General features: G+C 58.3%; 1 protein-coding gene across 1 annotated transcript in view; it reads left to right on the plus strand.

The window, feature by feature from the left end:
* The first annotated feature begins 4,108 nt into the window (after positions 1–4,108).
* Positions 4,109–12,509, plus strand: part of LOC144719153 (nucleolar protein 4-like) — a 141,116-nt gene continuing 132,715 nt past the window's right edge. Inside the window, exon 1 of the mRNA XM_078595026.1 lies at positions 4,109–4,423. Within this exon, the coding sequence (XP_078451152.1) occupies positions 4,109–4,423 (315 nt within the window). The remainder of the gene's footprint in view (positions 4,424–12,509) is intronic.

Here is a 12,509-nt window from a genome sequence, read left to right on the forward strand (position 1 = left end):
TCCGGTGCTGACGTGTTCGTCACAAACCGCACCGGGTACCACATTAAAGGCCGAGTCGATCTAGCGGAGGCCCACGGGAAGCCCAGGATTAGCATGGCATCATTCACCGCTGATATTAGCCGTGGCTGGGAAATCGAACTCAGGTGGCACGGGATCGTAGTACAGTGCAATAACCACTGCGTGACCACTCCATCTCGTGTGCGTGCGTGGGGAGCGGTGGCGCAGCGGTTAGCGCGCCGCGCTACAAACCCGACCATCCGAGTTCGATTCCCGCTCACGGCTACCAACGCCAGTGACGAGCATCTGAATCGGTCCTGGGCCTCCGCCAGGTGGACTCAGCCAGTCACTCACCGGCTCACCACACTGCAGGACACAACAGGGCGGTGGCGGCTACGCGTGTGGTAGCCTCTAAGCGAGGGCTGGCGGATCACCGCACACAGATGGCGGGTCGCGAACGGTGTGGGGTAAAGTGTGGGGCACTCACACACAAGACGCCTGGCCACTTTGGAACAGGACGAGGCGAGAGCAGTGCTTCTCAACCTTCATTCCACGGTACACCGTTTGCCCAAACTGCAACCGAGGGCGTTGAGAGGGTCGGGGTTGCAGGCTGACGGCTGTATGCCGTCGTACACCACGACCAATGGAGAGAGGAGCGAGGGAGGTGGGATACTTGATCGGCCACTGAACGGCACGGAGGGGAGTTCGTCTGTCCTGGCTTGGGAATGGTGACGTTTCTCTCGTTTCCTATCATTTCGGAAAAAAACTGTGGCACTGGCGCTCGAAAACGAAATCGAGCGGAGGGTCCTTCCGACAGCAGTGACGTGAGCAGACAATTGCAAGGCTGCACCTGTATCTTTTCTTTTTATATACAAACAGGGCAGCCGAGTTCGTTGGATTCCCCGCGAGGACGTCGCAGCGCTCATTCGCGATCTCCGTCTCCTGCTGCTGCTGCTGCTTCGACTGCTGCTGCTCACAGAGAGAGAGAGAGCCTCGCACCACGGAACAGAGCTGGCCCCTGACATTACAAAATAGAAGCCCTCGCTTTTGCAAAAGCCGCGCGTGCACGCAGATGCGTCTTGTGAAAACCACATCAATTTTTTTTTACAATTAAAATAACAACAAATTTTTTTACACCGGTTCCTTCCTCGCGATGTTCGTGCGATTTTATCTTTTTTTGTGTTTCCTCTCCCGCAGCCCGACAGCCGACGCGCCGCTGCCTTGGTCACGCGTCGCTTTAAATTAGCGCTCTCGTTCCCTGACTTCGGAGTGGTGACAACGGGCCGTGCATGGGAGGGGGGGCGATGAGGGGGGGGGTTGGAGGAGGAGGTCCGGGGGTGGGGGGGGGGCGCGGGGCTTTTATTTTGGAAGGGTGCCGCTCCCGGTACCCGCTCTCGGCCGATCCCCGTGCAAAGCGAAAAATAATCGTAGCGACACTGACGTGCGGCAGTGTTACCCCGTGTGTGCGTGAGTATTGCACTGTACGCACGATTGTTGGGCATGTGTGAGTGTGCACACGTGCGCGCGTGTGTTCGTGTACGAGTGGGGGAAGCGGTAGTGTGGTGGTATAGGGCGACTCTAGTTGAATTCGCGCTCACGGCCAACATCAGTGATGATTATTTGAAGCGGTCATGGGCCTCCCCTACGTCGATTCAGGCTCAAATGGTGTATGAACATTGCTACTGGGGAGACAAAGGCGGCCGGGCGTGTTGCTGGCCACCTATCCCCTCGTGTACAATTCCGGCCTTAAAAAGTGCTCGCAAACAGCACTTGCCCCGACAGTCTGTTAAGGCTATACGGGGGATCTTTGTGATAGTGCATGTGTGTGATTGTGTATGTGTGATTGTGCATGCGTGATTGTGCATGTGTGTGATTGTGCATGTGTGATTGTGCATGTGTGATTATGTGTGGTTGTGCATGTGTGTGATTATGTATGTGTGATTGTGCATGTGTGATTATGCGTGGTTGTGCATGTGTGTGATTGTGTATGTGTGATTATGTGTGATTGTGCATGTGTGTGATTGTGCATGTGTGATTATGTGTGATTGTGCATGTGTGTGATTGTGCATGTGTGATTGTGCATGTGTGATTATGTGTGATTGTGCATGTGTGTGATTATGTATGTGTGATTGTGCATGTGTGATTATGCGTGGTTGTGCATGTGCGTGATTCTGTGTGATTGCGTGACGACGTTGCACGAACGCTGCTTTCAGAAAGGCGCGGGGGCTAATTGCCCTCCTCGCCTCGCAAAAAAATCTCATCAGCGACGGGACACCACGAGAGTGCGCACGTGTGCCCACACAGCGTCACATGCGGCACCAGAGCACACCACGCGTGCAGTATTTATTAGATACTGTATCTATCCCTGCCTGGACTGAATGAGCACACACAAGGACACCTGCCGGGTCGCGCTATCGGACACTGGTGCACAATACCGTCCCACCGCTCCCGTGTAGCCGGCACACTCTGCGCCACGCCCGGTCGCCTTTGTCTCCCCAGTAGTGATGTACACACACACACACCACACAAAAGGGGTCATTTAAGGCTGGGTCAACCTAAAAGAGGCCCCGGAACCGTTCCAGATATTCGCCACCGATGTTGGCCACAAGCGCGGCAATCAAAATCGCACGGTGGGGTTCGCAGCGCAGTGCGCTAACCGCCGTGCCACCGCTCCAAACGAAGACAAAGCCCCCCCGTATAGCTTTAACATAATGTTGGGGCAAGTGCTGTTAGCGAGCACCTATTAAGGCCGGAACGGCACGCCAGGGCGTGGGTAACCAGGACCACCAGTGGCGATGTTTACAGACCGCACCAGGTACTCATTTTGGGGAAGAGTCAACCTAGCGGGGAGACACAGCACCAGCTCAGACATTCGCCACTGTTGTTGGTCGTGAGCCGGAATCGAACTCGGGTCGCCCCGGGGTTCGTAGCGCAAACGCGCTAACCGCTTGCGCCACCGCTCCAAAGACAGCGCACACGTGCACGCGCCGGGGTCGGCGCGCTCCAGGGCGCTGCTGCTGCTGCCGCCGCTGCACCCGCGGCCGAATCGAGCGCGCAGTGACTCGGCAATGCAGGCGCAGTGGCGGCTGTGGCTGTGGCGGCGAGCGGCGAGCATTCCTAAATGGGACAGCCGGGACAGGCGCGGCTGATTGGCCGTAACCACAGAAACTTTGGCTCCGTCCTCCAATCGAGCGCTGCAAGAGCACGGAGCTCGGTGGGGGGGGCCGTGGCGGTGTTCGTGGGTGGAATTAGGGGAGAGGCCGGGATGGGGTGGGGGGGTGGAGAGAGGTGGGGGGGGGAGATCGTGGGAGGCGAGACGGAGCAGCGGTCTGTGGATGGGTGGCGCGTACTCGAGGGGGCGGGGGGGGGGGTGTTTGGTGGAGGGGATGGTAGGAATGGGGGGGGGGTGTAGGGTTGTATGTGGGGGGAGGAGGAGGATGGGAGAGGGAAGCCCATGGCCCCTCCCCCAGCCCAGCCATACATACACCTCCTCCGCCTTCCACATCCTCCTACCCGGGTCCCGCCGCAACGGGGATGTCCTGCGCGGCGCACCGACCCAGGCAGCCCGCGACTCCCTCCTCTCTCGCTCGCTCTCTCATCAGCGCCACGCGCCTCTCTCCAGCGTGTCCCCTCTCAAGCCTTCGATTCGAACATTTGGCGACCGTTATTCATTTGGTAAATATTTCTGGAGGTGGGCGGAGAGAAAGCAGGAGGAGGTAGAGGGTCTGTGCTTGACCCAGAGGCAATTAACACTCCTGCGAGCATTTGTAGAATATTTAATAGCAGCAGCGGCACCATCGTCACCATCGTCGTCGCTGCTGCTGCTTCTCTGCGTGGAAGCAGCGCGACTGCTGCTGCCACCGCCGCCGTGAGCACCCAGAGAGGGCGAGCGGGCGGGCGGGAGGGAGGGAGAGGCGTGGAGAAGCGAGGGGAGCGCAGGGGGGCTCAGCACAAGGAAGGGAGGGAGAGAAAGACGGACGGGAGGAGGCTCGCGCTCGGGCAGGTGCAACGCGGAGGGCGAGCGGCGAGCGAGCGAGGAGCGGGAGAGAGAGAGGGCGAGAGAGGGCGAGAGAGTGCGGGAGAGACGGAGGGAGGGAGGAGAGGGAGGGACATGTCCGAACACCGCTCCTCATCCCTGGGTGACGCCAAGGCGGTGGCGGTGGCGCCGAGCGGGCCGCGCTGGCGGCGGCGAAGCGGCACTTTCCGCTCTTTCCAGGAATGGTGCCTGCGCACGTACGGCGACGCCGGGAAGACAAAGACGGTCACGCACAAGAAGTACCAACGCATCGTGCAGCTACTGAGCGGAGGCGAGGCGGCGTCCGGAGACAACGCCAAATTTAAGTTCTGGGTTCGGTCCAAGGGCTTCCAGCTCGGCAGAGAGGCCGACGTCTCGGCCCCTCGGCTCCACGTGCCTGTGAAGACGATGGTCAGTGCGGGGTGGGGGGGGGTCAGCGCCGGGGGTCCCGTGCTGTCCCGTGTCTCCATGTCCCGTGTTTCGCTGTTGCTTGTTCGTGTCTCGCTGCCCCGTGTCTCGCTGTGGCGATGTCAGTGTGCGTGACACCGCCTTCTCGCGTCTCCCGTGCTGAACACCCCCTACCTGTGCTGCTATGGTTGCGATGTTATTTGGGGTAGCGCTGCGCGCATGTGCGCGTGTCGATAAGTGCGTGAGTGTGTGCGCGTGTCGATAAGTGTGTGAGTGTCTGCGTGTGCCTGGTGCTGGCCAACCCCCTACTTGGGTGCCGTCTCGACCTTCATAGGTGTTCGCTAACAGCACTTGCCCCACAAGTCCGTTAAGGCTACACGGGGGATCTTTGTCTTTGTGTGCGCGCGCGTTGTCTGCGCTTTCGTCAATGTCTAACCCTGGTCGCGACTGCACCGCCTGCTTCAGCCTAAGGGTCTCCAATACAGTCTATCGTCTCAGGGCAGTGGGTATGCATACTGCATATCACCGGCCAACTGCCCGGATGTGCACAGAAGCACATAGGCGCGCGTGTGTGTGTGTACATGTGTGTGTGAGTTTCTGTGAGAGCGTGTGTCAGAGATACCCATCCCAGGTGAAGCACACACACACACACAGGGACTGACACACACATACACACGGACTGATACATACATACACACAGAGACTGACACACACACACGGACTGATACATACATACACACAGAGACTGACACACACACACGCGCGCTCTCACACGCACACGAGCCACTGCCCACGCACTCAACACACTTGCTGTTAGCGAGCACCTCTGAAGGCCGGCACAGTACAAGAGGGGGCGGGAGGTCAGCACCACGCCCGACCGCCTTTGTCTCCCTAGTTGCGATGTTCACACATTACACCACGCAAGGTACTCACTTGAGGCTAAGTCGACCTAGGGCAGGCCCCAGCAGCAGTTCAGATAATCGGGAATCGAACTCGGGTGGGCGGGTTCGTAGCGCAGCGCTCTAGCCGCTACACTACCGCGCCCCCCCCTCCACACGCTCACACACACACATAGTGACAGGCACTTCCACACGCTCACACACGCTCACACACACACACGCTCACACTCACACACACACGCTCACACACACACACGCTCACACACACTCACACGCTCACACACGCTCACGCTCACACACACACACAGTGGCAGGCACTTACACACACACGCACTCCCACGTTAGCCACATCGGCACCCAGCGCGCTTCTGCGCACCGCTTGCGTACGCCCGAGAGGGATGACGGCGAATAGGGCCGAGCAAATAAATAAATAAATGCACGCACAGGTGTCATGACGGCGAGCCACGCAGACACACGACACGCATGTAAACACGCGTGTAAACACGCGTGTTTACATGCGCTGTATAGACCACAGCACTCGACGCATAGCCTTGAAAGGAGCAAAAAAAACTTACGTTCAGTTTAGGACGCAAAATAATGTGTATTCTATAAAGGAGGGCCCTTGCCCGAAACATCGCGCGTTCCATATTGTATTTGTAAGTCCACGGTGTTAATGACGAATGTGTCCCATTTGTTTCTTATTTGCGCACCACTGCCAACGCAGCAGCATCACAAAACATCGCGGAGAGCCGATGGACATGGGCCCCATCATCACAGTGGCTCAGCGTCGCGTAGCATCCACAGCCACTCGATCAGAACCCCTCCCTGCGCTCCCCCAACCCTCAACCAACCCAACCTCCAGTCGCGGCAACCATCAACCCCACCACCCAACTCACTCTCCCAATCCACCCCACCACCCAACTCACCCTCCCAATCCACCCCACCACCCAACTCACCCTCCCAATCCACCCCACCACCCAACTCACTCTCCCAATCCACCCCACCACCCAACTCACCCTCCCAATCCACCCCACCACCCAACTCACCCTCCCAATCCACCCCACCACCCAACTCACCCTCCCAATCCACCCCACCACCCAACTCACTCTCCCAATCCACCCCACCACCCAACTCACTCTCCCAATCCACCCCACCACCCAACTCACTCTTCCAATCCACCCCACCACCCAACTCACCCTCCAAATCCACCCCACCACCCAACTCACCCTCCCAATCCACCCCACCACCCAACTCACCCTCCCAATCCACCCCACCACCCAACTCACCGCCCCATCCACTCCACCACCCAACTCACCCTCCCAATCCACCCCACCACCCAACTCACCCTCCCAATCCACCCCACCACCCAACTCACCCTCCCAATCCACCCCACCACCCAACTCACCCTCCCAATCCACCCCACCACCCAATTCACCCTCCCAATCCACCCCACCACCCAACTCACCCTCCCAATCCACCCCACCACCCAACTCACCCTCCCAATCCACCCCACCACCCAATTCACCCTCCCAATCCACCCCACCACCCAACTCACCCTCCCAATCCACCCCACCACCCAACTCACCCTCCCAATCCACCCCACCACCAAACTCACCCTCCCAATCCACCCCACTACCAAACTCACCCTCCCAATCCACCCCACCACACAACTCACCCTCCCATCCACCCATCCAGCGAGCCAACAACGACCCATACCGCGACGGTCACATCAAGCCATGGGTCAGGGTAAAGTGCATCGTGCGCTCTTACACAGCGCATCACTTATGCAGCGCAGATTTTAAGTGAAAACAAAGACCACCTCGTGTAGCCAACGCAGTCTGTTGGGGCAACTGTTGCTAAGTATGAAGGCCGGCGCGGCACACGAGCGGGTGGGTGGCCAGCCCCACGCCCGGCCGCCTTTGTCTCCCCCGGTGATTTTGTTTCACATACCGCATCAGGTACTAATTAAAGGCTGAGCCGACCGAGGGGGAGGCCCAGGACCGTTTCAATTATTCGCTACTGGGTTGGGTTGTGCGCGGGTCGCCGGGATCGTAGCGAGGTGCACGAACCACAGCGCGACCACTCCCCACTCAGAGTACACGCGCAGGCTCCCACCGTCCACACCAGACCACGGCTCCGCTCATAACACCTACTTTACCGACGCCTTCACGGGTCTATTTAAAGATGACGGATGTAAATATATAAATAATATCTTATCATGTGGGTGTTTAAGTGGGGGGGGGGGGGGTGGTAGTTAACCGCACGCTTTGGAAATCTCCCTCTCCGTGTTTAATTTGTATTGATGCGCGAATGAAGGACGTTCCCTCTGCGCACACATTCAGGGCCCATGAGCCACGCACGGGGTGGGTCGCCCGGTGGGTCGGCACCGCTTGAGGTGGCGAATTTCGCCAGCGACCACCACCCAGGAGGCATGGGCGGTGCCCGCCACGGCCGGAGAAGAGCGCTTGTTGCTTGCTGTTGGATAGCCGCACGACATCCTCACTCATTCTCACATTCAGCAGATGTTTCGTGTCGCATTATCGCCCTTGTTTTATTAACACAATTATAGATTTGCCTTATCGAACAAACTTACGGTGACCGTTGTTTTTTTGTTACCTATTTTTTTCTCGTTAAATAAAATTAATCTCCCGCGGTGTACATTGGTATCATGAACAAAAATTCGTAAGATTGTTTCAACAAAAAAAAACGGTTAACATTTGCCACCCTGGATGGTACCGATACGCCAATTTGGGCCAATGGCTCAGCAAGTACCAACACACAAGACAAAGACCCCCCGTGTAGCCTTTACAGACTTTTTGAGACAAGTGCTGTTAGCGACCACCTATGAAGGTCGGAGAGGTGGGTGGCCAGCACTACGCGCGGCCGCCTTTGTCTCCCTAGTGGCGATGTTTACACACCACAACAGGTCCTCGTTCGGATAACCCTTACAAGTGTTGGTGGCCGCGAGCGGGAATCGAACTGGGAACGCCGGGTTCGTGGTGCTGTGCCCTAACCGCTGCGCCACCGCTCCCCACGCTAACACACAACCCACACTAACACCACCCCTGGGGTCGGCATCGCCTGTTTTCCGCTTTCGCCACTGGGAGCGCGGAGAGGTTTGCTCCGACCTCCTGTGGGCATCTCCTCCCCAGAGAGAGTGAGAGACAGAGGGAGGGAGAGAGAGAGACACTGCCCTCACACCTGTTCGCCGCGGCGAGAACGAGCCACGGCGTATTCCTTTGACGATTTGTGCAGAGAGAGAGAGAGGGGAGAGAGAGAGGAGAGAGAGAGAGGAGAGAGAGAGAAAAAAAACCGACAGAAAAAAAAAGAGAAAGAAATAATAATAATTCTTTAAAAATCAGAGCATGGGCGACTGTGACCCCACTGGGAGCAGAGCCTTGTTTTGAAACGGCTTTTACACCCGGACAACAAAAAAGATCACCCTCCCCCCCACCAGCCCCCCACCCCACTCTTCCTCCTCCTCCCCACCACTAATTAGCTCGGATGCATCATGTCGCGGTGGTGCAAGCGCTATGGTGGCTCCGTAGCCAGGACGTACACGATGTAATTAGAGACGGGATGGTGAGGAGGGAGAGGAGGGGTGTCAGGGTGAGGAGGGAGGGAGAGAGGGAGAGTGTGTGAGTGCGGCGCGGCGGCTGGGAACGGCTCTGCTCGCCGACTGTGCTGTCGGCTACAGCGCTGGGCGCTGCCGCCGCCGCTGCCGCTGCAAGCTCACTCCGCCTGCCCGGGCTGGGGTGCTGACACCCAACCACACACCCACTCATCCCATGGACACATGAACCCAGCCAAATACGCAGGCACGCACCAAACACCCGCACGCAGCCAGCCAGGCGCCCATCCACCCACGCAACCACCCACACAACCACCCACACAACCACCCACGCATGCACCCACGCATGCACCCACCCACACAACCACCCACGCTTCCACCCACGCATGCACCCACCCACGCTTCCACCCAAGCATGCACCCACCCACACAACCACCCACACAACCACCCACGCATGCACCCACCCACGCTTACACCCACACAACCACCCACACAACCAACCACGCTTCCACCCACCCACGCATGCACCCACCCACGCATGCACCCACCCACGCTTCCACCCACACAACCACCCACGCTTCTACCCACGCACCCACCCACGCATGCACCCACCCACGCTTCCACCCACGCATGCACCCACCCACACAACGACCCACACTTCCAACCACCCACACAACCACCCACACAACCACCCACGCACAGGACACGCGAGCGCACGCAAGGGCCAACTCGGTCCGAAAGCGCGCACAGCAAAGAGTGATTTGAGCAAACGCACACACAGACGCACACGCACGTGTACACCCACCCACCCACACACACAGACACACACGTCTACACACACAGACACACACACACCTCTACACACACAGACACACACACGTCTACACACACAGACATACACCCACATACACACACAGACACACACACACGTCTACACACAGACACACACACACAGACACACACACGTCTACACACAGACACACACAGACACACACGTCTACACACACACACACACACCTCTACACACACAGACACACACACACGTCTACACACACAGACATACACACACATACACACACAGACACACGTCTACACATACACGTCTACACACACAGACATACACCCACATACACACACAGACACACACACACGTCTACACACACAGACACACACACACGTCTACACACACAGACACGTCTACACACACACACGTCTACACACACACACGTCTACACACACACGTCTACACACACGTCTACACACACACAGACACACACGTGTAGATTGTGTGCGCGTTGCGGCCCCCGCGCCGTCATAGCCAATGGGACAGGGCGCGCGGGGGGGGGGGGTGAATGTGCATGGGGTGGATGGAGGGGGATAGGGTGAAGTGAGTGGGTGGACGAGCTGGTGAAGGGGGGAGGTGAGTGGGTGGAGGGGAAAGTGTGCGGCGGGTGAGTGGATTGTTGCGGGAGAGATGGCGCGCGGTCAGAACAATCGATTATCCCCGGGACCTTCCTCGGCAGTCGCGAGAACTTGGGGATCGGCTCTAAGCGACGTGGCGATGCGCGGGACGGATACGAGCAAAAGGCACCCTCCCTCCCTCTCTCCCTCTTCACCTCCCCTCCCTCCCTCCTCCCTCGCTCATCGCTCCGGCCAGAGAGCCCCCCCCCCATTCCCCTCCACCCACCTCGCCCTCCCCTTCCCACATCAAAACCCAACCACCCCCCCCGTGCACCCCCCGCCTCTAGAGCCCCACAGCATCCCATCCCACTCCCTCCCACCCCCGTCAGTCCCTACTCCCATCCGTCGATGCGAGGAGCCGCCCCGGGACCGATTCGCGACTCGCGCGCGGCGCGGTCTGCGCTCGAAGTGTCGCGCGGACCCCCCACCCCACCCCACCCCAACCCGCCCTCTTCCCCCACCTCCACCCCCCCGCGAGGAGCAGCGCGGGGAGGATAGCCTGCTCCGCGCGGCTTACAGAACAAAACCGAGAGCATGTGTTGCATGCATCGCTGGCGCGCGCGCGCGGGTGGGTAGGTGGGCGCGTGCCTGTCGTAAACATCACCACGAGGGAGACAAAGGCGGCCGGGCGTGGTGTTCGCCACCCACTCGTGCGCCGTGCCGGCCTTCATGGGGGTGCTTACTCGCTAAAAAGCACTTGCCCCAAAAGTCTGTTCAGGCTACACGGGGGGTCTTTGTCCGTATGTGAGTGGGCGCGCGCGCGCGCGCGTGTGAGTGGGCGTGCGTGTGGGTTTTGCGAGTGGCCCGAGTGCGCGCGCGCGTGTGTGTGTTCGTATGTACGTGTGATTGAGTGTGTATGTGTGTGTGTGTGTTCCTATGTACGTGTGATTGAGTGTGTATGTGTGTGTGTGTTCGCATGTGAGTGCGCATGCGCACAGCAGCGCATGCATTTTAATAGAAAAACACGCGGCGGTTGTCACCTGTTGGCTGTGTTCACAATCAGAGCGCCACGACAACACGAGCATCACATCACCACCATCAGCACCGCCATCACCATCAACCACATCCACCACCATCACCACCGCCATCACCATCAACCACATCCACCACCATCACCACCGCCATCACCATCAACCACATCCACCACCATCACCACCGCCATCACCATCAACCACATCCACCACCATCACCACCGCCATCACCATCAACCACATCCACCACCATCACCACCGCCATCACCATCAACTACATCTGTCACCACCGCCATCATCAGCATGACCACCGTTATCACTACCATCACCACCATCACCACCATCATCACCACCATCAACCACCGCCATCAATCACCGCCATCGCTATCATCACCATCACCACCGCCATCACCATCACCACAATCACCCCCCTCCCCACACAATCGCCACCATCACGAACATCGCCACCATCACCAACGTCACCACCATCAAATGTGCTATTTCCACGGCGTTTTAATGCAACAAAGCGCGCATGAAACACAGCCCAGTGAGTTAGAGCGGCAGTAAAGCAGACGAGAGACGGGGGGGGGGTGCTTCCACGGGCTAAGTGGAAGATGGGGGGGGGGGGGCGACGGCTGAGAGGTGGCGGGTGGCCAGAGGGGAGGGGAACCAAATATGTTTGGGGGGTGCAGGCGATGATGGTGATGGTGGTGATGGTGGTGATGGTGGTGGTGATGATGGTGATGATGGTGATGGTGGTGGTGATGATGGTGATGGTGGTGGTGATGGTGATGGTGGTGATGATGGTGATAATGGTGGTGATGATGGTGGTGATGATGGTGATGATGGTGGTGATGATGGTGGTGGTGATGGTGATGGTGGTGATGATGGTGATAATGGTGGTGATGATGGTGGTGATGATGGTGATGATGGTGGTGATGGTGGTGGTGATGATGGTGATGGTGGTGGTGATGATGGTGATGATGGTGGTGATGGTGGTGGTGATGATGGTGATGGTGGTGGTGATGGTGGTGATGGTGGTGATGGTGGTGATGATGGTGATGATGGTGGTGATGATGGTGGTGATGATGGTGATGGTGGTGGTGATGGTGGTGATGGTGGTGATGATGGTGACGATGGTGATGGTGGTGATGGTGGTGATGATGGTGATGATGGTGGTGATGATG

Source organism: Lampetra planeri, chromosome 5 (genome assembly GCF_965212315.1).
Source record: "Lampetra planeri chromosome 5, kcLamPlan1.2.h2, whole genome shotgun sequence".
NCBI lineage: Eukaryota > Metazoa > Chordata > Hyperoartia > Petromyzontiformes > Petromyzontidae > Lampetra > Lampetra planeri.